The sequence below is a fragment of the Equus quagga genome, chromosome 7 (assembly GCF_021613505.1).
Source record: "Equus quagga isolate Etosha38 chromosome 7, UCLA_HA_Equagga_1.0, whole genome shotgun sequence".
In the NCBI taxonomy this organism is placed as follows: Eukaryota; Metazoa; Chordata; class Mammalia; order Perissodactyla; family Equidae; genus Equus; species Equus quagga.
The window spans coordinates 40738424-40765955 of record NC_060273.1 but is presented as its reverse complement, the minus strand read 5'-3'; the positions used below and the strand labels follow the sequence as shown (position 1 = coordinate 40765955).

The window sequence follows — 27532 nt, the reverse complement described above, 5'->3', positions numbered from 1 at the left end:
TAACAGGTGAATTTGTTGTCTAAGTTGACAACGGGAGAGAGGGGCAGACAGGAAGAGACTAGTCTGGTGGGGACAGAGGAACAAGCAGGGGCACCAGGGAGGGTTTCCCTGGGCAGGGGCCTGTGACAAGGTCTCAGGCGGCTGTATCCATCCCGGTGAAGGAAGCTGCCAGGTACCACACCTGGAGTGAGCACAGATTAAGTTCACGAGGTGGCCTGTTGGGGGCAGGAGGGAGACCTGGGCAGGGAGAATGTCCCGCTGTGAGCTGTCTGTGTGCAAAGCAGCCCCTCAGGCATGGCAACAATCCAGAGCCAGGCAGGAGATGACCAGACAGCCATGCTGACGGAGGCCCCACTCGGGCGTCTGCAGGTCCCTCTCGGGTGGGGGCTTCTGCCAGCCTTGTTGTTGGGCCCGAAAAACAGAAGGAAGCTGGGCGGGGTCCTCTGCTGTGGTGGGGGGCCTTTCAATGGCCGAGGGAGACGACCCGAGTCCTTTAGGGGCTCAAATTCCAAACATGAGGAACTCGCCTGATTCTCCACCCAGGCATGGAGGGCTGGGCCATCTACCCCCAACAACCCGTCCTCTGCCCCCCCGTTTCCAACAGCAACTGAAAACCTCAACAAAGGATGAGTGACACGCACGCCAACAGGACAAACGGCACGCCAACAAATCCCATCCATGTTGCTGCAGACACACGTCCAAGGACCCGCGGCATCAGGGGAGGGGAGGGGTGGGACGGAGGAACAACTGGTATGATACAGCGACAACACACGTCACCAATGTGCGGAGAAAAGCACAAGAAGGATGGAGACGAACCAGCAGGTGCCGAGGAGGCAGCGGGGGCTCTGCCCTTACGGGTCACAGAGTTCCACATTATTTTACAACACACATGTGTAAACAGAAAAAGCACACACACACGGACACACACATACACACATCCACAACCCTCTAATCCACAGCGGTCCTGGAAACCTCAGAATCTCCGTGATTCATCAGCTTTGAGCGGGCACCTTGAAAGGAGCCCTGGATGGGGACTCGGCAAACTGGCTCCCGCCCAAGGCTGTGTGACCTTGGGAAGGTGGATTGGCCTTGCTGGGCCTCAGCTTCCCACTCTGTCAAACCAGGAGGGAGAAGCCTTTCCCACAGAAATGGCACCATACTGGTCCACGCCCCCCAAACCCCCACGGTCTCCGGACTGAGACCCCCATGGTGTTCTCCACTACCAACATGAACACAGCCAGGCGCCATGTGACCTCTTAGCGGCCAGGCCACCCTGTCAGCTCATGCCACGCCTCTGGTCAGCTACCCCCCCCCCCCCCCCACCAAGTCTCAGCAGAGGCTGCTGTAAGTCCGGTCATGCACAGCCCACGCCTGGACAATGACATCCTTTCTTCATTAGCAGGGTTTGAAAAGCATATCATAACTGATTTAGGAAATGAAAAAAAAAATAAATCACTTAACCTAACGTAGCTACTGTTCCAATATGTCCTTTCTTTTTTCTTAAACCAGTGATGATGTCTTCAAGTCAGTTGTAAACAGAGCACAGGCGTATCTTCTACATTCTCTCTTGCCTTGGTGCCTATTTTTAGCGGCTGCATAACAGTCCACGAGAACCCACCATAACGTCTCCCCGACAGTTGCACAGGCTCCTTCCAATTTGTCACTGTCATCATTAACACCACCACAAACATCTCTGTGCAGAAAATGCTGCCCATATTTCAGATAATTTCCCAGGACTGGATTCCTGGAACTACCAGGAGGTGCTCATTTTCATGGCTCTTCAAGCTGACAAATTTCTTTAAAAAGCAACCGCCAATCTGCATTCTTCCCAGTGCCGTCTAAGTGCCCACTGCCCAATATGCTCAACGAAAGTTCTGTCCAATTAGAACATGCCGAAGGCATCCCTCCATTCAAGCCCTCACTCCTCGGCGGCTGCACACGGTTGTTCACTCGCTTTTTTCGTGCAACTATCCACTCACATTGTGGTGGACACTGGCATGGACCACCCAGATCCCCAGCTTGGTGCTCTAGCAGAGGGGACTATGGTCAGCAGGCAGCCCACAGTGGTCACTCCTTCCAGGACTGCCCTTCTGGGGCAGCCCACGTCCTGTGACAGATTGAGGTTGGGGTATGAAGGCCAGGACATCCCAGTTCAACTTGAACAATTCTAAGAGGCCATTCTGGCTCCAGAGCTCCGTGCAGGGCTGCACCCGCCTGTCACTGGGGCTGCATCCTGGCTCTCCCGCTCCCTCTGCCCGCTCACACTTCCATCCCTCCCATTACAGACGTTGATCCCAAGGGCAGCCCCTAACAAACACCCCACATTAAACTCCACCTCAGGGTCTGTTCCCCAGGGAATGCAACCCACGACACACATCCTTGGGCCATGAATTCTTCTTGTGGCCTTTAGTCCAATGTTCTGGTCTGTCAAAGCCCAATGTTCTGGTCTGACAGGGAACATCACTCTTGGGTGGACTTTCCATTCCTTCCCAAGGCATCTGCAGATTGTATAATCCTGCTGCCTGAGATCCCTTCATCCAATGAACTGATCAGTGGTCGAGGATGGAGTAAGTCCTCCAAGATGACTACGGGAAACCTTGCCTAGGTGACGGCAGCCCCTGCTTCCCCAGCTGGCCCAGGGTCAGCCTGGGATCCTGAGGTCCTCTGAGCTGACTCACCCCTAATGAATGACCCCACACTGGGTCCCTTCTAATGGCTCACAGTCTCTTCCAGAACTGTGCCTGGGAATGACGCACAGTCTACCTGTTTGCAATTTGGGTAAACCCTCATCTTGCAGTCTGTCTTCCGCTATCAGCTTCTCTTCCGTCCAGCGTGACTCCTTGAACGCGATGGATGGCTGTTATCTGCCCTGCGTGTTTCCTGCCCGGGACTGCCTCAGCAGAAGCTGATCTAGCCTCCTCCACTCTGCAGACCCTGCGTCTCTCCTTACTGGACTCCCAGGTCTTCCTCACTCTTTCCCGTTTCCAGACCACTCTCTCTGATGCATAAGATGACAGCAGACGAGGAGCGGAGACATTCTGCCTTTATTCTGTCACCAATTAACGTGGCACCACCCACCCGGGCCTGCAGGAAACCTTATTTGTTTTTCCAGTCATTTGTTTGCTTTTGGTAGGGGAAAAGTTAAACGGTGCAGGAAAGCATACAGAATGTTATACTCAACACCACGTACCCACCAGCTGGAACGAATATATATGCTAGTCTTCTGTCGTATTTGCACCTAATTTTTTTTTTTGGTGAGTAAGATTAGCCCTGAGCTAACATCTTTTGCCAATCTTTCTCTTTTTGCTTGAGGAAGACTAGCCCTGAAGTAACATCCGTACCAACCTTCCTCTATTTTGCATGTGGGATGCCGCCACAGCATGGCTTGATGAGCAGCGTGCAGGTCCACACCCAGGATCCGAACCCATGAACCCTGGCCATTCCTCTGGCCAAGATTTCTGCAGTGCCCAGTTTCTGTCTTTGTCTCCACTCCTCTGCAGTCTATTCTGAGAGTAAATACTGTGGAAATGTCCCTTGTTAGCTCAACCCCCCAGTGGGTCCTGTCTCCTGAGTCAGGAGCCCCACTCCTCCCTTTGATGTACACGACCCTGCATAACCCAGCTCATCACCTCCCTGATCTCACCCTCTCCACCTCACTCTGCTCCAGCCACCCCGGCCTCCTTGCTTTACTTGGACATGCTGGGCATGGCCCACCTCAGGGCACTTGTACTTGCTGTTTCTGCTGCCTGGAAAGCTCTTTCTTTTTCTTTTTTTTGAGGAAGACTGGCCCTGAGCTAACATCCCTGCCCATCTTCCTCTACTTTATATGTGGGACGCCTACCACAGCATGGCTTGACATGTGGTGCCATGTCTGCACCCGGAATCCAAACCAGCCAACCCCAGGCCACCAAGGAGCAGAATGTGTGAACTTAACCACTGCACCACCGGGCCGGCCCCAGGAAAGCTCTTTCCTGATATCTGCCTGCTCCACCCAATCCCCCCACACTGCCTTCAGGTCTTTGCTCCAATGTCACTTTCTCAGTGAGGTCCTCTCTGACCACCCAAAACCTGTAGTGACAGCCCCTCCTGCCCCCAACACTTCCCCTCCCGGCTCTGTCCCTCCACAGCACCTACCCCCTCCCCCCAACTTTCCACTTTACTCAGTGATTTGCTTATTCTCTGTCTCCCTGCACTGGGAGGTCAGCCCCACGAGGGCAGGGCCTTTGGTCTGTCTGGGTCACTGGCCTGTCCTCAGAACCTTGCATGGGACCTGGTACACAGCAGGTGCTCAATAAATAGTTGTTGAATAAACAAACAGGTTAATCCAAGTGGGGGCTCCTGAGAAAGATGTAGGAACCAGACTTCCCACAACGCAAAGCCTACTTCAAGCTTTCAGAGAGGAACCCAGCCTGGAGGCCGGGGTGGGGGGGGTGGGGTGCAGTTAGGCATACACTGGGATTCCTCTAAGGGGCAGTCAATACCAAGGAAAGCCTGGGGGCTTCCTGGCCCACCCCCTCCCAGTTACACCCCAGGGAGGAGGGTCCCCAGCCTATTTCTTACCAGTCAGCATCTCCATCCCATAACCAGAATCTTCTGAGGGCAGATGCCCAGGCATCGAGTCTGTCATTTCCTCAGAAGTTGGCGAAGGGTCTGGAGACAAAACTCCAAATGACAAGAGCATCTTCTTGTCCCACCCCATCACGGTCCCTCAGGGACCCCTAGCCCAGCATGCCCGCAGCAGACCCTTAAGGAAGCCGCACCCCGGCACTCTGGCAGGGCCGCCTGAATGATCAGCTGTTCCCAAGGCCAGGCAGGGGCCCGAGCGGCCTGCAGCCCTACCAACTCCCAGTGGTTACCCCACGCTGAGCTTCCAGAAGCCAAGCACACCCCCGTCTTCACAGATACAGAAACTGAGGCTTGGGGTCCCAAGTCTGGAATCAAACTCAGATCCACTAACTCCAGTGCCTTTTCTTCCCCTCCCTCCTGCCTCGCAAATCCCAGGGGATCCAGGCCAGGGAGGTGAAGGCTGGGGGCCCTTTAGGAAGGTCGGAGCCGAGGCCCGATTCCCAGCAGAGGGCAGGTGTGGCTGCAGAAAGCACACGCGACACCCCACTTCTCTCGGAATCAGACTAGAGAAACAGCATCCTGGGGACGCTGCCGTGGCGGGGCAGGGCGGGCCCTCAGGAGACAGAGGGGACAGCCAGGGGTGGGGCGGTGGCTCCGGCAGGTGCAGGTGCCCGGCTTGCAGGGCTGCTCGGTTCCTGCGGGTCAGGCAGGGGCAGCCCTTCAGATGTCTGTCCCTTACCTGGGATGGTGACCTGAATGATATCCAGGTCCTCCGGCTCAATTTTGATGGGCCTCAGCCCACCCAGCTCCCCAGAGGTTCCTGTGAGGAGGAGACAAGGGATCCAGTTAGGTGTGAGCATGAGCTTGGCCAGGCAGGGCAAGCCATTCCAGAACATTCTCATGTCTGTGACTTGTTAGTAGCGCCCAGGAAGTCATGTCAGCCCCCACGCTCCTGCTCAGACCAGGAATGGAAGGTCAGGCAGGCCCTCAGGCCTGTCCTGGTGTCTCCAACGTACAGACCTGGCATCTGAGGCCCACAGGAGGAAGCTGCCTACCATGGATGTACCAGGAGCTGGTGGCGATGCCAGAACCTAAGTCTCCCAACTCCCCCTCAACACCACCCACACCCCCCTGCCCCTCCCAGCCCCCTAGTGAGTTCCCAGCATGCTCTGAGGCCTGGCAGGGGCAGACAGAGGGGGCAGAGGAAATTCACTAGGACTCCAGGCTCACAGTCGGAGCTTGTCTCCTCCCCAAGGCTGCTGGGTGGGGCTGGCGGATGCCCTCCCACCCCGTGATGCACACAGCGGGGCCCTGCTCCCCCTCACCTGCCCCACAGTCTTGGGAGATACCACTCTTGTCGGATCTGCAGGAAGGAAGCCCAGAAATGACATGGCATCGGCCTCATGTCCCTCCAGGCAGTCAGGGGCCCACGGTGGCTGCCAATTCAGAATGCACCCCTGGACCACACTCGCTCCCATCCCCAAGGGGGATGGCCCTTCCCCTTGAGCCAGAGTCCCAGTGCCCTGTTTCCAGGGACAACAGTCCCCTGTCCACCCAGCTGAGATCCTGCTCGCTATCCTGGGGTGAGCAGTCTGGGCGCCCACCTTCCCCACCAGCTGGGAGACCTGGGTCGCCAATCTGAGGGCCCCACAGCTTAGCACAGTGAGGGTTTGATCACTGCTTGTGAAGGAGATTGACAGCTGCAGGACCACCACCTGGAGGGGGTATGGAAGTCTGAGGAGGGGGCTGGGGAGCAAAGATGGGCAGGGCTCCTAGGATTAATGATTCAGTTAATTCACAGAGTACTGTGGGGGGAGGCCTGGGCCGGATGTGGGGATTCCGGGGTAAATGGCCCATCCCTGGCCCCCAGTGGCCCAAAGCCTGGGTGGGGGCAGGGCAGATGGTGACCAGGCCGTGAGCTGAGTGAGGGCCTCGTGGACATGCAGGGCAGATGCCTGACCTGGTCCAGGTGGCAGGGAAGCCTTCCGAGACCAGGCAACATACGGCCAGATCCTGAGGAGGGACAAGCGTTCTCCAGGAGGGGAAAATTGGCAGTCTCTGTCCTCCTCTGTCCCCTTAGATTCTCCCTGGGGACAGTGGGGTGAGGGCACACGGGTGTGTGGGGGGTGCCTGTAGGGGATGCCGAGGGGTCAGGAGCCGCTGGGCGCAGCATCCTCTGGCCAGCCCCAGGCCTTGCTCCCCCTGCAGTCAGACCACCTCAGGCGCGAGCAGGGTGGCCCTGGGCTGGGAGCTGGTGTGGGCCCTCACCGAGCAGTCCCGGCCAGGTCGAGGATGGCGGCTCGGGAGACCTCTGCAGAGGCGTCCTCCGGCGGGCTGGCGGGCTCCAGCTTTGTGGGGTCTTTGGTAAACTTGTTCCCTGGGTGGAGAGCGGGGCCAGGTGGAGGTCAGGGCGAGGGCTCTGCAGGCTCCCCTTGCCCGCGGGCACCTGGCCAGGGGCCTCCGCGTCAGCTCTAGAGGGACGCCTCCGGGGTTGGCTGGCCTCTGCCCCTCCTTCTTGTGGGCTCCAAGTCTGGCCAGCAGCCAGGAATGGGTCCTAGGGAGAGATGCCTCCCCTGGGAGAGGGAATAAGGGTCCCAGGGCTCGAGGAGCCCAGGATCCACGGGAACTGAACAGGAGGAAGGGGAGACGTCAGCCGGAAACCGCTGTCCTGACCTCGCATAAACTACTGGGGCCGAGGGAGCCCTCAGAAAGGGGTCAAGCCCCCCAAGGCTGCACCACGGGACCATGCTCTCTGGTGATTATCCCAGGAACCCAGAGGAAGGCACTCATCAGCCCACTTCACAGATGTGGAAAGTGAGGCCCACAGGACCCTGCCCATGGTCATAAAGCTGGTGGGAGGTGGGGCGGGAACAGGGACCCGGGTGCGTTGCACCCCAAGTTCATGCTCCCTCTGCTGCACCAGGCAGAGTCCGCCTCGCCCTCCTGAGGGGTGAGCCACCACTGGTGACGGCTTGGCTCTGCCGGCACGCACCTGGGTTTACAGCCAGGCCCCATCGCTCGCTAGCTGGGCCTCCGGGGAAAAATGAGAACCCACTTCCTGGCACTGTCGAGAACTAAATGAAGTTAAAATGAACTGTGCTGACAGCTTGGAAGAGTCTCTGACACACGTTAGTATCCAGTTCTTCCCTGTCCAGGGCATCCCGAGTCTTGAGGGGCTGTCTGCACTTGGGAGCTGGGGTCCCTGTCTGCCCCAGCATGCCAAAGCCACCTGCGGGCCCCCTCCCCGCCCCAGGGGCCAGGGTGATGGCGGCTTCAGAAGGACTAGAAAGTACCCACACATACCTGTGAAAATTCGCTCATCAAACATCCTGGGGAGAGAGGAGAGCCGGCATGAGAGCAGTGCAGGCCCAAAAGACCCCCTGGGCTCAGAGAGCTGGTCACCAGGTCTCCTAGTGACCCCATATGCATGGCTCTAGCTGTGGATCTGAGCACTGGGCTGGCCACACATGGGGGCCGGAGAGGGCACAGTCCAGAAGAGCCAGGTAGCCCACACCGTTTCTCCACAGCCAGGGCAGGCACAGGCCTGGCGGGCCTGGAGGGTCCAAACTGTTCTTCACGATGCCCCAGGAGCTTCCTCCAACCCCGAGCTCTCCCTGGCCACAGCCACCAGGGTCCCGTGTCTCAGTGACAGGCACAGGATAGGCCCTGCTCCCAAGCTCTCCATTGACTGCAAAGCCAGGCGTGCCACCAGACCACAGCCACTCAGAGTGACACATGGGACCCCTCACGTGTGTCTCAGAGGCCAAGCGGGCCCAAGCAGGGAGGGACTTGGGAAAGACTTCAGGGAGAAGGGGACAGCGAGCTCAGGTGGGATGGCTGAGAGGTCCCCCAGGGACAGGAATGGGGTGGAGCTGGGGGCTGCACCTGGCTGGCTGGAGGTGGCCTGCGTGAGGTGACCAGCCTTCAGGGCTGTGCTAGGGCACATGGTCTCTACCCTGTGGGCAACGTGGAGACCCCAAGGGATGTGGCACCGTGAGATCACTCCATCACCAGATAGGGGACAGACTGGAGGGGGACGGCTGGGGGCCCAGGGTCCACTCAGGGACCCCTGAGTCATCCTGATAAGACCCCTGGAAGGCTGGGCAGGGAAAAGGAGGATGGAGTAAAGGTCAGTGAGGAGCTGGGGTCCCCCAGGGCTGGTGTTCGTCCTATTCTACCTGCGGCCCGCACCAGGGCAGCCCCCATGGGCTGGGGAGCCTCAGACAGCTGGTCTGGGGGGCCTGCAGCAGAGACTCGTGCCATGGAGCCACTGGACAAGGGGACAGGACCATGGTCACTAACCTCAGGCTGCAGAGGCAACATGGGACAAATGAAGGGATGTCTGAGTCTGAGTACAAGGGGGCCTGACAATGAACAAGGGGTGCCCAGCGGGAAATTCAAACAGGCAAAAGGCCGTGGCAGCAGGCAGAGCCTGGGTCCCCGTGGCAGTGGGACCCTGGGCAAGACTTCCATTCCCATCCTGAGAGGCCCCCGGTCCCAGTGCAGCTCCTAGAGGCCCACACTCCTCAGGGTCCCACAAGGCCGAGGGGCAGCAGGGAATCATCCTGGGGAAAGCCTTCTCCTCAGGTCCACCCAGCGGCCGGCAGACCTGCGGCGTTAGCACTCGCGGCTCTGTGCATTCATTTGGAGGGAGAGTATGGCGGCTTGCACAGGTCCCTGAGGGCTGCGGGCCAGGTGGCAGGGAGAAGGTCTGAGGTGCCTCCAAGACCGTGAGAGACACCCTCACGGGCCGCCCGGTCTGGAAGGCCCGCCTGAGGGGTGTGGAGAGGGTCTCTGTCGATCGTCCACAGCACACCCCGGATACTCCTCCCTCTCAAGTTCTGGCCTAGGTGGAAGCCACACGTCCGCCCCTGAGAGGTGAGCTCACCCTCTCACTTGGGGCTATTGTCCTGGTGGGAACAGGGTATTCGGAGGTCAGAGCTCGGCACTAGTGGGGGCCCGGGGGCTTCTCCCTCTGGCAGGAGAGCACCCTGACCTCCCTCGACCTTGCAGACACGGGGGCCGGGGCAGGGACTCCCCCTCCCAGCTGCTTCCTAAGCCCTCTTTTCTCCTCACTTCTGCTAAGATGATCCGGAATGCTCCACTGGAGAGGCTGGGATGGGCAACAGTGGAGAATGTACTGAGGGCTCAGAACCGAGCAGCCAGTCCTAAGCACTTTATTCAAAGCCAGTCATGAGGTCTCCACTCTGAGGCACGGACAATCATTAGCCCCATTTTACGGATGAGGAAAGTGAGGCACAGAGCAGTTAAGTAACCTGCCCAAGGACACACAGCCGGGAAATGGTAGGACCAGGATTAAACCCAGACCTTCAGTGCCGATGTGCTTAACTACTCCTTTACACACAGGGGAGACGAGGTCGAGGAACTGGACTCGAGTTTACCAAGCATTCCCCACGTGTCAGGTGTGTTCTGTCCACCTCCTCATTCTATGTTGGAAAACACTGAGGGCGAGGGGCATCACTGCCCCCATTTTGACAAACAAGGAAAGTGAGGCACAGAAGAGAAGTGTTATTCAAGGTTGTGGCGCTGCGAGTGACTGCTAGCCTAGTCTGGCTGGTGCCAAAGCTGCCTCCTCCACAAAGCCCCACAGGCTTGCTGCTCAACTGCCACTGAGTCTATACCTGGAAACGTGCTGTTCTGACACACCCTGGACTCATCACAACAGTGACCACTTCCCATGACTGGCATGGCCTCTGGGGATGGGGGGACTGTGCCTGCTGTTTCCTGCAGTCCTCGGTAGAGCCCGGTGGAGGGCTGGGCCTGCAGGAGGTGCCCAGCAGACGCTGGTGAAGAATTAGATGACTGACAGTTTGACTGGAGGGAGATCAAGGTCAGCCACGGTGAGGACCCAGACACCACGCCAGCCCATAAGGGGACACCAGGCGTCCTTGCTGCTCTCTTCTCCCCTCACCCTTACGCCCCTAGCAAGAGTCAACTGAGGGAAAAGGACTCAGCAGCAAGAGAGACTGAAGCTAGACAACAGCAGGCACTGCCCGACAGAAGGGCGACTGATCTCAATTCACCTTCAGAGTCAGGTATCCAGCAGGACCCACAGTAGAGGTGGTGAGAGCGCAAGAGGCGGCTCAGAGGTGGTCCCACTGCCGCAAGTGAGCAGATGAGGACAGGGGAGGGCTGCTAGACGCAGAGAATACAAGCCTCGAACGATGAAGATGGGGCAGGTGTGTAGAGGCTGGTCCAGGCAGCGGGCAGAGCGCACAAAAGCCAGGAGGCAGGGAAGGCGGCGGGGAAGGGACGCAAAGGCCGGCACAGTGGCTGCCGACAGGCCAGAGCGTGCGGCTGCACCAAGAGCAAAGGAGGGTTCTGGGCAGGAGACCCACAGGGCCAGGCTAACACTCAGAATCATCCCGAGATGCCCACCCTTCTCAGCCTCTGCTGCTGGCAGCCCCACTCCCCCTCCCTCGGCCTCTGGGGTCTCTAACATGGCATTCCCCTCTCACCTCTATTTCTTGCCCCACCCTGTGACCCGTTCCCAGCTCACACTGACAACTCCCAGTTTGTCTCCAACCTGGACCTCTCTCCCAGCTTCTGACACCGCCTGGCCTCCAGCAGTTCCGTCTCCTGAGCATCTCTGAGCTCGCGCATCTGAGACAAGCTCACCATCCTGCCCAGGCTCGCTCCCCTCAAGCACAGACTCAGACGCACAGGTGATCCTGGCCTCCCCACTCCAGGTCCCATCCATTAGCAAACGCCGCCACCAGCCAGGGTCTGCCCCAAGTCCAGCCACTTCTCTCCCTCCGCCCCACGCTCCTGGCCGCACTGCTGTGGCCTCGCTGCCAGCCTCCCCCATCTGCTCTCACCTCCCTAGTCCGTTCCCCGCAGCAGCCTGAGGGCCCCACCTCAAGCACCCTGCAGAGCTCCTTCCCGCTGCTCTAGAACAACCGCGAGCCCTCAGGGCCCACCCCAGTCTCTGCTCACACCCCGCCCCCGTCAGGGCCGCTCTCCAAGGCCGACCCTTTGGCCCAGACGCTGCCCAGCTGGGTGCAGGCCACCTTCTCAATCTCCCAGCTCTGGCTAAACCAATGGGACCTTCTCAGAGGCCCTCGACCACCCTGAACAGGGGCCCCACCATCCTCCTCTCTCCCGTTACCTTGTTTATTTCCTAAGCTCTAAGTCAAAAGGCATGAGCCCGAATCTGGACAAGCATTCGTTCACTTGCCCCTTTATTCACTCATTCATTCCACAGATCCATACTGAGCATCTACTACAGACCACGGATTGTTCTAGGCACTGGGGACTCAGCAATGACAGAACACAGGCCCTGCCCTCAGTCTAGCGGGACAAGCCAGCAGGCAGGCACGCGGGCACACGCGCGCACTGGGTGCACTCCCGGAACAGACACCTGGGAAGTGGCTGGTGCTGTGCTGCCTGGAGGCAGGCAGCTGGACGGCACAGCCTCTGCCCCCCCCCCCCCCCCCAATCTCTAACCACCTAGGAGGACGAATTCTGGAAGTCTGGGCACCGCCTGGAGCTCATGATGCTCCCTTGGTGGCGAGTGCAGGTGGCTGTGCGGGTGAACGCCCCTCCCCAGAGGCAGTGGCCACACAGCTCTGAGGTCAAGGAGCCTGAATTCTCTCCCAGGGCCGCCCGACTCTCTGTTAAGTCACAGAACCCACTCCTTCCACCCCTGCCCATCGGGGGCCTGCTGTTGACCCCTGCCCAGCCTTTACGCCCAGCACTGCAAGCCAGGCACAGCCTGGGGGTAAGGCCAGGCCCCCGGCCCCCGCCCTGTACCTCTTAATGACAAAGTGGATGCTGTGCCGCTCCTCCAGGATCCGCTTCAGCTTGGGGACCCCATAGGTGCAGGGGCGTTTGAAGGGGATCTTGTCTGGGATGCCCACGATTTCCACAGCCTCTGGGTCACAGGCGATCTTCCTGTAGGGGACGGGGACCATGTGGTCCAGGCCCAGGGCTTCCGCTGGAAGGGCAAGGGCAAGGCTGAGCGCAAGATGGAGGCGGCAGGACACGCAGGGCCCTGGGGCCGCAGTCGTCATCACCTCCCACCTCCCAGCACCACTCCACCGCGCAGCGCCCAGAGAGATCCTGCTGAAAAGTCGAACCACGGCCCTGCTCGCTTAAAGAACAGCCCGGGATCCCATCTCATGTGGTGACAGCCCAAGTCCCACCCAGGGCCCCCGAGGCCCTACATGAGCATGACCCCAGCACCTCTGACCTTATCGCCCTCCCTCCACCCCTCTGCTCGCTCAGCCCGCTCTCTCCAGCCTCCTGTTGCTTCCCCAACGTGCCAGGCCCACACCCACCCCAGGGCCTTTGTACTTGCTCCTCCGGCTCCTCAGACACTTTTCTCCCTGCTGACCGCACACTCCCCTCCCTCCCTCTCCATTCCAGCGTCCGCTCAAACGTCACCTCATCAGCCTCAAAAAGCCCCCTCTGTCCCTCCCTGGCCCCCCACTTTGTTTTTCATCCCACGTTTATCACAAGCTGGCATTACAAACATTCACGTATGCGCTAGCTGTGTGGAACCGGCGCTCCGCGGGGGCGGGGTGACCATCCACATCTGGGATCTTGATGGGCCAGGCTGGGACACAAGCCGCTGCTCCCTACATGCTCGGGAGCGAACCAACGGCTGAAGGAAGTGTCACGGCGCTTGGCAGGACACCTCCGGCGGTACAGGAGGGCCATTTCCTCCAGGGAGGGCTCGGCACCCCTCTCGCTCAACAGCAAAATGAATGAGACACCAGCCGGAAGCTGACAGCTCTGCCAACAGCAGTGTAGACAGAATCCGGGCTCATGAAGTGATGACTTATTCTTTTCTTCTGGACCGTTGGGTTTGGTCTTGTGCCATTTCATCATTTACTCACAGCCCAGCTCTGAGTTTTCATTCATTCACTCACCAAATACTTCTTGGCCACCGACTATGTTCTCAATGGGACTTCCATGGGTCCCCTGTTCCCCCCAGGGCCTGGGAGGTCTCAGGAGACGAGCTGGGCTGGTGTCCACTTCAATCTTGCCTGGTCACTCCAATCCCTCCCAAGGGTCCCACGTCTCTTCACGGTTCCTCAGGCCCCTCCCCACCCTGGCCTTGCTCTTCTGGCCACATCCTGCTTTGTCTGTGTCCCGACAAGTGCAGCTCAGAGCAGACCCCCTGCCAGCCATGCCCTGACCGGCTGGGCAGAGCTGTCTGGGGCCCTTCCCGGAGCGCCGCCAACACTGCTCTCTGTGGATGCAGCCCAGGTCTGCGTTGGCGGCTCTGGCAGCCAGATCCCACTGTGAAGTCACACTTAGCTTGTTGTCAAATTAAACCCTGGAAATCTCAACAGCTGTCAAACCATCTCTTTCCCCACCCCCGCCCCCGGCCACCCCTCGGCCCCAGCGCTTGAGCGGCGGGTTCTGCAAGACTCCGTGAATTCATCTCCTCTTGGGTTCCTCTGATCTGCTGGGCCTGTCTCTTCAGCTGCACAGCCACCCTGGGGACAGAAGCACGGCCCCACCCGGCCTCCAGCCGCTGTGCGCTGGGACAGGAAAGCAGCCACCAGGCACAGTCCTCGTCTGTCGTCTAGTCTCAACCTCCTCCCCAGCGACAATTCCTGGAGGCTTCCCAAAGGCTCGAGTCCTCCATTCCTTTTCTGGTTTGTTCCATCTGCACCCCCAGGCCCATCGCTGACCCACATCAAGCAGAGCTGGTGGCTGGAAGGGTAGAACCAAGAGCAGCATCTGCTCGTCCAGGGTCTGCGGGATGCCTCAGGCCGCCAAACAGTGACGCCCCCATGGAGCCCCCAAACACTCCTGGGGAGCTTCCTTCTCCCCAGGCAGCTGAGGGGAGCTCAGAGGGAGCTCTGGCCTGAGGAGGGCAAGGCTTCAACCCCTCCATGCCTAACACTCCTCCTTGGATTTGGCCATGCAGAAGCCCCAGGGCTGACACCTGGGAAAGGCTCAGCATTCTGGAAACATCCCGAGCGCACAACGGGACAAAAGACTGGCGGCTGCTCGGCCAGCTCAGTGGGGGCAGAGCCCTCCTAAGGCAGACAGAGCCAGCCCTCGCCAGCTCCCCTCCCCCATCACCCACCAGGCTCACACCTGCCTGGGGTGGGGAGAAACTCAGGTGCAGACAGCCTGGGAAGTACTGGGCAGAGGGGAGGCGTGGCTGGGCCAGGGTGGCCACATGGAAGGCTCCTGGGCTATCCCAGACTTCTCGCTAAGCCTCAAGGCCTTGCTCAGCCCCAACTCAACACGGAAGGCACAGCCCACCAGGCCCACATGCCCAGAGCAGTCCCAGCGTGGACCAAAGGGCCCCTCCTCCATGAAGCCCTCCCTGACTGCCCAAGCCTGTGGAGACCTGGCCTTCCTCTGTGCCATGCTCTCTGTGGGCCCCATCAGACACACTCCCACACACCAGCGTGTAGTACTGCAGGCTACCGTGCGCAGTGGTGTGCATTGCAGACACGTCTTCAGATACCCGCTGACACACCCCGAGACCAGAGTGGGCCTGAGAGCCTGGCACAAGGTGGGAGCTCAAAAGACTGGCAGGGCTGGCAAGTGAGCGGACCAGCAACTGCAGGAGAAGAACAAAGAAGTGAGGGAGGCAAGTGTGAGGCATGATGTAAGGAGTACACACTGGTCTCCAACTCTGGTTCCGGGTGCGAGAGCGCCTGTGTGTCGTTGCCCCATGGGCATCTTCTGTTATTCATGACTAGTCCCCTGCAACCTTCCTGAGTTCACCCAAGGTGACTTGAGGGGCCCCCAGATGCTCCGGGGTGGGGGTCGGGCACCAGAGGACAGCCCATGTGACTTGAGGATTGAAGCTTTGAGCCCCGGCCTCCTGGCACTAATCACCGACGGCCGAGGATGAAATCAACCGCGCCTACTTAAGGGAACCTCGGTAAGAAAGCTAACCACAGGGGTTCAGAGGACTTCCAGACCGATGAATTCATGTGCCAGGAGGGGTGCACTCCATGTTCCACGGGGACAGAAGCTCCTGCGCTCGAGACCCTCCAGAAGGAGCTTGCTCTATGTCTCTCTTCATCTGGCTGTTCACTTGTATCCTTTATAACAGACTAGGAAATCTAAGTGAGCGTTCTGAGTTCTGTCAGTCATTCTGGCAAATCACTCCAAGGAGGGGGTCAGGGGAAGCCCAGATATGTAGCCAAGTCAGATAGAAGTGTGGGTACCCTGGGACCCCCTACCTGTGATAGGCAACTGAAGTCTTGTGGGACTGAGCCCTCAGCCCATGGGGTCTGCGTCACTCCAGGAGGTTAGTGCCAGAATGGAGCTGAACTGTGGGACGCCCAGCTGGTGTCCACAGAGAACTGGAGAACTGCTTAATGTCGAAAACCCCACACTTCTGGCATCAGAAGTGTCGTGGGCAGAAAAAAAGACTTTTCCTTTAGCGAGGCAGGAGAGGAGGAAGGAAGAGGAGGAAAAGAGGGGTGAGAGAACGAGAGAAGGAGAGAGAAGGATAGGGGGCAGGGAGGGCGGGAAAGCCCCACCCCATCAGATCCGTCATGGTGGGAAGGCCAAGGCTAGGGAGGGAGACTGGCCAACTCAGGTGGTCGGGCAAGCGGCCGCAGATCCCAGGGCGCTGCTCTCCCCCACCCCCATGTGCAGGGAGTGCTGAGCCCCTGACCCTCCCCCCCAACCCCGTCCCCACAACTCGGTGTAGAGTCCCCCTCCTCCCCCCGCCCCATGGAGCAGAGGGACTCCCCCACAGTGGGGCTTCCCAATTCAGGTGGTGCTGAGTGACCCCACACCTGTGTGCCCACGGAGTGATCTGGGGGTATCTGTGCCACCACCCCAGTGACTGACAGCCACCCACCCAGGCAAGGGCCACATTGCGTCCGAGCACCAAGTGGGGCTTACGGATACAGCTCAGTAAGACTGAGTGGGCGGGCCAGTGAGAGGGAGGGAAGACTGCAGAGGAGACAGGGTGTGGGAGGGCACGGTGGACCAGCCATGGGAAGGTCTCAGAGGCCATCTGGTCCAGCTCTCACCCTCCAGTCACCCAGGGGCTGCACTGTCCACTTGGCCTGAAGCTCAGCCAAATGGAGGACACGCCTGCCCCAGGTATCACCCACATTTTCTGCCCAGAGTACGGCGGGCTGACACGTGCTCTGAGCCCAGCTCTGCCCTGGGTGCTGGGGACACAGAGAGGGACCGGCGCAGTCCTGGCTTTCACAGGACAGACACAGACAAGGCACGTCAAGTGTGCGATGTGTCATGGTGAGGAAACCATCAGGGCTTCAGGAGGCCACCTGGCCCAGGCTGAGGCTCAAAGAACAAGTTCTACGCTGGTTCCTGCCCTAGAGGATGCAAAAGGCATTCCAGGCAGAGGGCCCGGCACAGGCACAGACAAGGCAGCAGGAACTGGCGTGGTGCTGTACGGAACCTGCAAGCACGTGAGCCCAGCAGCCGTTTGTCTGGGCCCTCTGCTGGTCCCCCAGACGGGCATCTGTCCCCGACCTGCCCGCCTCCCACAGGCGACTCAAGGTCTGGGGCTCTGCCATCAGTCCCGCCCCCCCTGAGAATCTGGAAGGGAAATATTGACACAACCACCCCCGCCCCAGACAGGAGATGACATTAGCGTTGACGGCGCGCGGGTGCCAGCATATGGCTCCCGCTGTTGTGTTGGGGAACACAAGTGACTGCCATGTAATGAGATGCTCAACACGCTGCTGGGGCCGCCCCGCGGGCCGTGCCGCCCACTCACCATATCTGCTGTTAAACAGGATCTGCACGCACTCCCGGAGCGTGTTGATGTCCTCTGTCTCCTTTATGAAGGCGTCCCACTTCTCTATCAAAACACAGGAGAGATCAGTGAGGGCAGGTCCGAGCCGGGAACCCTGGCCTGGCTGCCTCATGATGACCCACCGGTTCCTTGCTGCCCAGGGTCCCCCCCCCCCGGACCCCTCCTGCCCCAGACAAGGGGAGGTGGGAGAGTGGGCTCCCCCAAGTAAGGAGAGGCTGAGCCTTGACCTCGAAGACCCAACCCTAGTGCCTCGTCCACCTGGGTCTCACCCAAACCCTGAGCCCTGCTGGCCTCTCCGTAAAACCAAAGCCGCTGCCTCGGTTTAATATCAATAGCAAGCGTGACCATTTGGTTCATTATAACCATAAAAATAACATCTTTAGTTTATGAAGTGCTTATCTGTGCTAGCTACCTTATATATATAATATCCTATTTAATCCTTCATGACGACTTTTAAACAGAGGTGTCAGTTCCATTTTTCAGATGGGAGAACTGAGGCTCAGAGAGGCTGAGTACCTTGCCTGAGATCACTCAGTTAGAGGCTGGTGAGGTTCTGTCTCAGCTTGTACCCGTTGCTCACCGTGCCCTCTCATGATCATGATGCTGCTCCATGTGGATATCCGGGTCCCGTCCCTGCCAGGATGGACCTTGTGTAGGGCAGTGGGGCTCTCTATTGTGATCCCAAGGAATTAGGTTTTCTTAAAGAGCCTCTCTCTGGAGGTGAAGCTGGGACATCCACAAGGCGAAACTGCTGGAAAGTCTGACCTCATCCCTTTGTGGGATAAACGAATCCCACATTTTCCTGCTCCCAGTAGTCTGAGTGGTACTTTTTAACCTGTCCATGTATTTTTTTATACTCCTTCCTTCAAGAGCTGGAGCTTTGCTCCCCTCTCTCCCCTTGAGTGTGGACTGGATCAAGTTTCTGGCTTCTAACAGGGAGAATATGATAGAAGGGACAGTGATCCCTGAGGCAAGGCCACCAAAGACACGTGGCTTCCTCCTCTCTCTCGGATCATTGACCTCAGGAAACCAGCTGCCATATTGCGAGGATGCTCGAGCAGCCCCACAGAGGCCCATGTGTGAGGCACAGGCCTCCTGCCAATGGCCACGGGGGGACATGGAGTGGAGCCTTCAGCCCCAAGCAAGCCCCAGCTGACATCTCGATTACAACCTCAGGAGCGATCCTGAGCCAGGACCACCCAGCTAAGCTGCTCCTGAATTCCTGAGCCACTGAAACTGTAATGTACAAATGCTGTGGTTTTAAGCTAAGTTTTGGGGCAATTTGTTACACAGCAACACATAACTACAGCTGTGCGTTGCTTCACGATGGAGATGCACTCTGAGAAACGCACACGGTGCATTAGGCAGTTTTGTTGTTTTGCGAACATCACGGTGTGTCCTTACACAAACCTGGATGGTACAGCCCACCACACGCCCAGGCTGCATGGTACTATCTACAGGACCCCTGTCGTGTGTGCGGTCCATCGCTGATTGAAATGTCATCATGCGGTGCATGACTGTATTCCACTCTGGCACAGAGCTGTTCCTTTCTCTCACGAAGGCCCGGTGGCCACATCTCCATCTCGGTAAGCACCACCCCCATCTCGGTAAGATCCCCACGCTGGTCAGGGGGCTGCCATGGGCACCGTCCTACCTGACTTGTCGTGGACGATGGAGAACAGAATGCGCTTAGAGGCATGGACATTCTGAATGAGAGGACCACCAGGCCCGGTGGGCTTCTGTCCTGGACAAGGGAGAGGAAAGGTACAGGGTCGACGGGGTCCCCAAGAGGGGTTCCCCAGATCCAGCCTGAGTGCACAGGCTTTGGTTCTGGGGTAATGGTCTCACCCACCCAGGAGACCCCAGATCTGAGACCTGTGATCATGAACTCAGGCAGGTCCCCTGACCAGACGCCTGAGATATTCTCTAGCAGAATCTGCCATCCAAGTGGCAGATGAGGGAGGGTGGGATGTCTGAGGTCACCTTGTACAGGTGGGGACACTTGTATCAGGCATGAGGTCCCATTCCGCTGCTCAGCCCACACACTGTGAAGGGGGGGTGTCCTTTCCTCTCCTTCTCATAATAACAATAACAGCAAGTATAACTTATAAGCACTTGCAACGCACCAAGCATTGACTTGGTGCTTTAACAGAGCAGTTCTCAAACTTGGGCACACGTCAGAACCCCTTGGCGGACCTGTCAACACACAGATAGCTGTGCCCCGCCCCAAAGCTGCAGATTCAGCAGGACTGCAGTGGGCCTGAGGACGTGCATTTCTAACACGCTGTCGTTTAGTCATGATGACAACCCTGCAAGCCAGGTACTACTGGAATCTCCATCTTATAGATGAGGGAATTGAGGCTCAGAGAGGTAGACATTTGCCCTGGGACACAAGGCCACACAGGAGAGGAGCCAGGAGATGAACCCAGGTCCTTCTCATACCTGGCTGCTCCTTCTGTTATGTGTCCAGTACCCCTCATCCAGGCTGGGTATGCAGTAGGCGCTCATTAAATGCATGTGACTGATCAGCAGGTTTACTTCCTCCATAGACTCCTCTGGGAGTCCCCTCGGGCATCTCTTGGTCCCAGGCCAAGGACGCTGTTCACAGATGGCTGAGAGGGGGCCAGAGTCTGACTGGGTCTAAGATAGGATGCCACCTGTCCCGTCCCAGCCCCTTGTCCTGACCTGCCTACTTCAGCCTGAGACCTGCCCTGGGAGGGGCTCCACATGAGTGCCCTCTATCCCCCCCAGACCCAGGGCCCCAGCAGCAGCTTACCACAGCAGTCAGGGAACTCCTGAGCCCCCAGGGCCTTGGGCTCAGGGCCGGCCCGGCTGAGGCCCAGGTCGCCGGGGGTGAGTGGGCAGGTGGGGGCCTCCTGCTTGAGCTCTCTCATGGGGTGGCTGGGGAGCGTGGGGCTGTAGAGGAAGCTGGCCACAGAAGAGGAGGGGGCGGGGGGTGGCAGGTCCTGGGGCGGCCCCTTGGGGGCCGGGCCGTGCAGGCTGCATTCCCGAGCGCCCTTGGCTACCAGGGAGACGCCGTTCAGCTCCACCAGGGCCTTCGAGTCCCGCCCACCATCCTCGAGTGGCCTGGGTGAAGGAAAGGACACACGATGGCTTTGCACCATGTCTGCCGGTTGTCTCTCTCCTCCACCGCCCCCAGCCTCCCTCTGCAGAACACGGTGGCCTGGGAGGTGCACGGGACATGAGCTAGTGCCCATGCTACTGGGGGTTGCAGGCCTGAGGTGGGGTGTGACATGCCCAGGGCCACACGTCTGGGTCACCAGAGGACCCAGGGCCTGCCCCCTGGCCCCTGTGCCCCCAGTCCCCCTATTGTGTCCTCTGAGCTGCCATTGATTGTCACCCGTCTCCTATCACATCCCTTCTCTTCCAAGCCTGCACGCTGGCAGTAGGCCTGAGCACCAACGGGCAGTGTCAGGCCCCAGGCTGGCCTCCTGGCTGCAGCAACAGTCGGGGGACCTGCCGCGGCCCAGCCTCCACAACCTCATCTCCCATCTGTCCCCAGTGTGACCTTCGGTTCACAGCCCAAGCGCACACAAAACGTGGCCCCCTGCCTCCACACTTCTGCATGGCCCTTCCTGACGCCCGGAGCACTGCTGGTGCAACTCCTGCCTGTCCCCTGGGGAGGGCTCCATGACTCGAGGCCCGGCTCAGATCACGTTCCATGACTGTTTTTGCCTCCCCTCCACCGTCAGGCTGGGAGCTTTTACAACTGGGTCCCGTGTGGGTGCTAAGACCCTCCCCTCTGGCTGGGTAAGTGGCCACGGGTGGCTGAGCCAGCAGGGAAGCAGGTCACCCTCCTGGCCTGGCCTGGCCCGGTCCTCCCAGTCCAGCCGCCAGGCCCTGGCCCACTCCCAGGCCGGTTGCCTCACTCACCTCTTAAGCTTGAAGCGGATACGGTGGCTGTGCTCCAGGATGGCCATGAGGGCCTTGGGGTCATACTCGGCTGGCCTGCGGAAGGCCAGGCCCTCGGGCAGCCCCTGCACAGCCAGCAGCCCTGGCTCCCTGAGCAGCCTCTCGTAGGGAAGTGGCACCACGCTGGCCCTTCCCAGGGCCTCGCCTGTGGGGAGGGGGTCGAGGAGAGGGCCTAGTATGAGCGGGCAGCCAGGCTGGGGGTGCGGGCCACGCTGAGTGACTCCCTGTGCTGCTGCGTTCCCAGGAAACTAGACCCCACAGGCCCCCTAACTGCAAACTTGACATAGAATAACCCCCTGCAGGCTGTGAGTGGGGTGGGCCTGAGGGCGGGGCTCCCCCATCATGGGGCTCCCTGCTTCTGTCCTCATTCTCGTCTCCACTCCAGGCATGTGGGTGGAGGGGAAAGCAAAGCCCGAGCCGCACGCAGGAGGTGAAGAGAGAAAGAGAAGAGGGCAGGCGAGAGACTGCAAGGAAAAGCCATAGGGAGGAAGCGAGGGGAGGGTGGGAGGGATGGAGGGCGGGAAGAAATGCAGAGGAAAGAAAAAGAGGAATTTGGAAAAAGAGAGAGGAGAGACAGAGAAGAAGGCGAGGGGAGGGGACAGTGGCTGGGGACTGAGAGGGCAGCCGAGGGACCTGGGCTCAGGAACATCGCTGTCGCCCCAAATCAGAGCCAGAAAGAGGCCCCTCCCCTCATAGCCACTTCTGACTCTGCCCGAGGTGGGGAAGGGGGCCAGGGCAGAGTGGGCTGGGGCAGGGGCTCTGGGCACGAACCCTGCAGCCAGCAAAGGTGTCTGCAGTGGCAGAGCCACCCACGGGTGACAAGTCCTGCCATCCCAGGGCAGCCAGCATGCCCCTCCACCCTCGGCCTCCTCCCACCGACATGTAGACAGCAGCGGGAGCTTCCTTTGCTCCACAGAACCAAAGGCTGCGGCAGGGGAAGGGATCAAGAAGGATAATCAGGTGGGACCCCTGGGGCCCCAAGGGACCTGCACAAGGTCACCTAGGGAGTGTGAAGGCCACCACAGGGGCTGAGAGTCTGTAACCTGACACTTCCCAAGGAAGGCCAGGCCTGCCCCCACGACCCCCACAGGAGGGACTTGGCTAATCAGTGGGCCTTCACTCAGTCATTCAACAAACACCCTTTGAGCACCTGCTGCTGGGCCTGAACTGCTGCCTGGGGACAGCAGAAAGGGGAGGCACAGTCCCTAACCCTGGAGAGCAACAGGGCTAGGGAGGGAACAGGACAGCACACAGTGGGTACCCAGAAGGGCCCTAACCCAGCGCAGGGGGCTTCCCGGAGCTGAGCCTTAGAGAGTAATGAGGGGTCCAACAGTCAGAGCAGGAGAAGGCACAGTCAAAGGCAAGGAGGTGTGAGGGGCTGGCCCCGTGGCCGAGTGGTTGGGTTCGCGCGCTCCGCTGCAGGCGGCCCAGTGTTCGTTAGTTCGAATCCTGGGCGCGGACATGGCACTGCTCATCAGACCACGCTGAGGCAGCGTCCCACATGCCACAACTAGAAGAACCCACAACGAAGAATACACAACTATGTACCGGGGGGTCTTTGGGGAGAAAAAGGAAAAAATAAAATCTTTAAAAAAAAAAAAAAAAAAACAAAGGCAAGGAGGTGTGAAATGAAGCCAGAGGGTAGGGACAGCGGAAGTGGTGCTGAGGGGAAGGTCAACAGAGCTAGAGGCGGGTGGGGCTGGAGGGGGGCGGGGCCAGGCCATGGTTGGCGGGGCTAGGCCACGGTGGGTGGACACGCCATGCTGAGGGCAACCGGGAGCCCATGAAGGTGGTGTAGGGAGGTGCTTCCGGGCAGACTTGTGCTTTGGGAAGACGCCCTTGGTCACAGGGCAGGTGGGGATGACAGAGAGCGAGGACACCAGGGCAAGCTTGGGCCCATCTCCAGGTGGGGTGGCCCTGACCAGCACCAGGGCAGGCGGGGCAGTGGGAACGGTGGTTCAGGAAATGGTGCAGCAGATCCACGCCTGGGGGTGTAGGATGAGGGAGCGCCGGGGGCGTTGCCCCCACACCTTGAGGTTTCGCTCAAGGCCCGTGCTGGGCAGGAGGGGCTCCTCTGCTGTGTGGGGACAGGGCTCCCGCCCGCCTGGGGGCCCCAAATGGAATGAGGAAGGATCTTACTATAAAGAACATCAAACACCTCCTCTACCATCTTCCGCAGAAGGTACACGTCCGAGCCGTGCTCCAGGGAGGACCGCGGGATGCTCCGGCTGCCACCCTCGCCCCGTGCCACCTTCTTGGGGTGCTCTGCCTCCGGCTCCTTCCAGGGGGACCCTCCTGTGGGACACAGAGCATGGGGCCACGGTGAGCACCCATGCTCAGTGAGCTGGGATGTCCCCGCCGGGTACTGAGCCCTGCAGTCGGGCACCCAACATGGAGTGCAAATGAGTGAATGAGAGAGGAATTAATGAGTGAGCAAGCCCTGCCCCAACCACCCACCCTGCCCAGGGCCAGGGCTGGTCATCTCAGAGTTCCCAGTGCCCAGCATAGGGCCTGGGTCTCATCCCCTAGTCATCCCTAACTTGCTGTGTGACCCTGGGCAAGTCCCTTCCCTCTCTGGGCCACAGTCTGTGAGTTCCTACAGGAGACTAACTGGCCTGGCTCAGAACGGGGGTTCGAATGTCCGTTTCACCTGCCCCTTTCTGTGCTCTGACTAACACTCTGTCTTAATCAGTCAAGGCCCCAGTTTTCTGCTCTGCCAAATGGGGAGATGATGGGGATGCCACCAGGAAGCCGAGGGGCTGCAAAGAGGCAGGTTCACACCAGGCTGGGCCAGGGTGGAGGCCTAGGAGTGTCAGTGGATCCTTGGGTGGGGAAGAGGCTAGGAAGCATATTGGAAAGGGGACGAGAGGAGGGCCCTGAGGCCCCCTCCCAGCTCAGAACCTGCTCTCCTCCGGGGATGTGTGAAGCTTGAAATAAACCAGCCTGAGTTCCCGGCGCTATAAATAGCAGCTCTGCCTGGCTCCGCAAAGCCAGGTGCACCTTCCCCAGGCCCCAGCCTGGCACCCAGCTTGGCCAACTGGGGGGCACAGGACCCTGCCCGCCCTACCCTACTCCAGCCCAGCCCCCTGCCCAACCCTGGAGGGCTGAGTGGGAGGGAGGGCTGGTCAGGGAAGCGGCTGGACCCCAGGAATGATGTGCCCAGCGTCAGGGGACAGCCTTTCCTGAAACAGCTGCACCCAGGATGATGGTAAGTACAAGTATTTATTGAGTGTGAACTGAGTGCTAGGCACCGTCTGAAGTGCCTGCCATGTATTGGTTCATTTAATCCTCAGACTGACCTGCGAGGAGGGGAGCCTGTTGTGCCCTTTCTCAGATGAGGAGCTTGAGGCCCAGGAGGCAGCAAGTGGCAGAGCTAGGGTATGGCCCCAGGCGCCTGACCCCAGGGCCTGCTCGGAGTCGCAGATGGTGGGCTCGAACGCCCACTCAGGTGCTGGCCTTCAGTGGCGGGGCCAGGCCCTAACCCCGCAGCACCCAACCCACCACAAAGTCACGCTGAGCTCTCTCCGGAGCTTACCGGCAAGTGGGGGCACCAAGCGCGCGGATGGAAATTCAGGGCACAGGAGGCTGGCGCAGCACCGGGAGCAACCACAGGCTGGGTGCCAGGGTCCGGGGTCGTGGAGGGGGCCCCAGGCGGGAGGAATGTGAATGTGGAGGCAGAGCAGGTGTCTGCCTGGCAGAGGGGAAAATGAGGGCCTTCCAGGTGGGGGGACAGCAGGGCAAAGGCAGAGGGGAGAAGGGTCACCAGCTCCAGCACCTCCAGAGTGCAGCCTGGGCGAGCGCACGGACGCGGGGAGGAGAGAACGCGGAGGCAGCTGCTGGTTCTGTGGGGCCCCGAAGGCCCAGGTGGTGTTGAAGGGTTGGGGGCTTCAGAACACCCGCCACCTCAGGGCTCCCAGCTCACAGCTTGAGTGCTTGTCTCTTGGAGAGCAACCAGGACCCCTGGCAGGGCTCCCAAGGGTGGCCGTGGTGCATCTCCCCGATTTTGAAGGGGTGCAACAGAAACAGCATAGCTTTCAGAACCAGAGACCCAGCCTGGAGCCTGCCTCCACGTGTTGGCTGTGTGCCCCTGGGGAAGCGGCTATGCTCCGTGTGCCTCGGTTTCTCATTTGTAAACCGGCGGTTACCGTCTCCTGAGCCTGCTGGGAACAGTGCACAGCACACAGCAGGTGGCCGGCCCGCAGCATGATGCATCGTAACATCCCTAACCGCTAGAGCTCATCGAGCATTTCCTACATGCTAGCGTGTGCTCAGTCACTTTGTCCCCAGGAGCCACCAGGAGGCGACTCCAAAATTATGTGACCATGACAGTGACAGTGCCAACCTCACAGGTTGCCGTCAGGATAAACGTGTTAGCATTGGAAAGGGAGTCGCATACAGCAGGCGCTCAATGAGCATTAGCTGAACAAGTACACTCAGTTGCCGTGTTAAGGACGCACAGGAACCAGGCAACAACACTGGGCCTCAGTGTCCCCTCTATCAATGAGCAGATGGAGGGGCTGGGGCGGACCCATCCTGGGGTTCAGGCAGCCAGAGCAGAAACCAGGGCTGCCCCGATGATGCCATGTCAGGAAGCTTGCAACCCCTGCCTGGTCCAGTGCATCCCCTGAGGGCCACGCCTGTGTCCCTCCAGGGCCCGGGAGCTCCCACGGGCCCCAGCCCTCCGAGCCCAGGGTACTCACGGCAGAACCTGAGGAAGTCCGACTGCAACTCCTTCCGCGCGTTCAGGAACAGCCTCCCCTTCTCGGTGCCCACCACGAAAGCGCTCTCATCGTGCACAGCCACACAGGCCACCTCTGCGTTCAGCTTGGACAGCGCCGAGCACTGCGGGGGAGCAGGGCATGTGAGCCAGGGAAGGCCCCCAACTCGGGCACCTCCAGTGCCAGCTCTGGTGGTGGGACGTGAGCTCCCAGCTGCCTGAGACCCCACCAGCAGCTCCCGGGAGACGTCACCCCGCCAGCGTTCTCGGTCTTAGAATCTGCAGTGGGAATGAAAGAACGACCCCAGATCGGCCAAGGGCGGGGAGAAGCTAAGCTCACGAGGCCTGGAGGGGGACAAAGGCATGTAGCCTCTGCGCCCCTCCTCCCAGGTCCTCCTTGCTCCAAGGGGGGCTTCCTGCCTCTGGCCTGACCCCAGCCCCAGGGACAATGCTGTCCTGGGCTCTCGAAGTCCCAGATGAGGAGGGGGTGGGATGGGCCCCAGGAAAAACAAGGCTCAGACAGATCCAGGCTTCAATACCCTATCAGCTACTTCCTGCTTGGGACTGGGACAAGGCCCACCCCTCTGTGGGCCTCAGTTTCCAAATCTGTAGATGGGGACCAGCGGCCCAGTTCTCAGGGTTTCAATGGGCTTGGCTGTGGGGGTTCAATGAGGACTGGTTGGCACGATGGAATGTCTAACCCAGGACCTCCCGTGCAGGCACACAGGCAAAGAGCTGACTTTGGCAGCCCCAGAGTTGAGGCTGGCAGGCCCACTGCACAGGAAGCCCTAATACAGGGGGCCCTGTGACCAAGACCACCAGGATCTCAGGCCCTGACCCACCTCACCAGGAAAACCCTGCCCGCAAAGCTCGCAGCTCGCAGTCGGAACCCGACAAATCTGGTTTTTATCTGAGTTAGATAGCACTCTGCTGACGGTCAGAAAGTCTCACTCTAATGGTTCTGTTGCTGTGTGAACTAGGGCAGGTTCCTCAAACTCTCTGGGCCATGATCATGCCTCTTGCGCCAGCTCCAGCCCAGAGTCACTCTTGTGGGGAACCTGGGACGTCATAGGACTAGCAGGCCTGTTCCCTGAGATCTCCTATGGTGTGTGTGTGGGGTGGTTCATCTCCTGCTAAGATTAAAACAAAAACCTGTGGCTGCCTTTCCCAGAGGCAACACTGTGAACCCTGATAAATAAATCAGACCAACAGATTCAGATGTTTCCCACAAAGGAACAGCCATCAGAGCTGGAGGAGGTCCTTGGCCCAGTGGTCACTGCTCAGCTGAAGCAGCTGAGGCTACAGCAGGGAAGGCTCAGAGACGGGGGGCCATGAGGAGACCCTGGAAGAGGGTCTGAGATGGGGGAGGGGCGATGAATGGGCAGCACCCACCCCCCCGCAGACCCCGAGGATCCTGGCCCCGAGCCCTGAAGGACACCACCATTAAGTCACCGCCGAGCAAGGGCCATTGTCACCCATGAGGGTCCCTCAGGAAACGCACAATGGGCCCCAGGGCTGGGGAGCCCGTCTTGTTCATGCCACCCGGAGAGCTGAGGGTCACGGCTCCTCCAAGG

General features: G+C 59.6%; 1 protein-coding gene across 7 annotated transcripts in view; it reads right to left on the bottom strand.

Moving 5' to 3' along the window:
* The window catches only part of GTF2IRD1 (GTF2I repeat domain containing 1), a 112628-nt gene that overhangs the window by 51977 nt on the left and 33119 nt on the right, over positions 1 to 27532 (bottom strand). For all 7 annotated transcript variants that reach the window (XM_046666601.1, XM_046666598.1, XM_046666602.1 and 4 more), the window contains exons 3-14: positions 25942 to 26083; positions 23381 to 23536; positions 21203 to 21386; positions 20085 to 20395; positions 18963 to 19052; positions 17270 to 17353; positions 12340 to 12523; positions 7870 to 7895; positions 6835 to 6943; positions 5892 to 5929; positions 5306 to 5386; positions 4561 to 4650 (exon numbers count right to left, since the gene is read on the bottom strand). In XM_046666601.1, the coding sequence (XP_046522557.1) occupies positions 4561 to 4650; positions 5306 to 5386; positions 5892 to 5929; positions 6835 to 6943; positions 7870 to 7895; positions 12340 to 12523; positions 17270 to 17353; positions 18963 to 19052; positions 20085 to 20395; positions 21203 to 21386; positions 23381 to 23536; positions 25942 to 26083 (1495 nt within the window). The remainder of the gene's footprint in view (positions 1 to 4560; positions 4651 to 5305; positions 5387 to 5891; positions 5930 to 6834; positions 6944 to 7869; positions 7896 to 12339; positions 12524 to 17269; positions 17354 to 18962; positions 19053 to 20084; positions 20396 to 21202; positions 21387 to 23380; positions 23537 to 25941; positions 26084 to 27532) is intronic.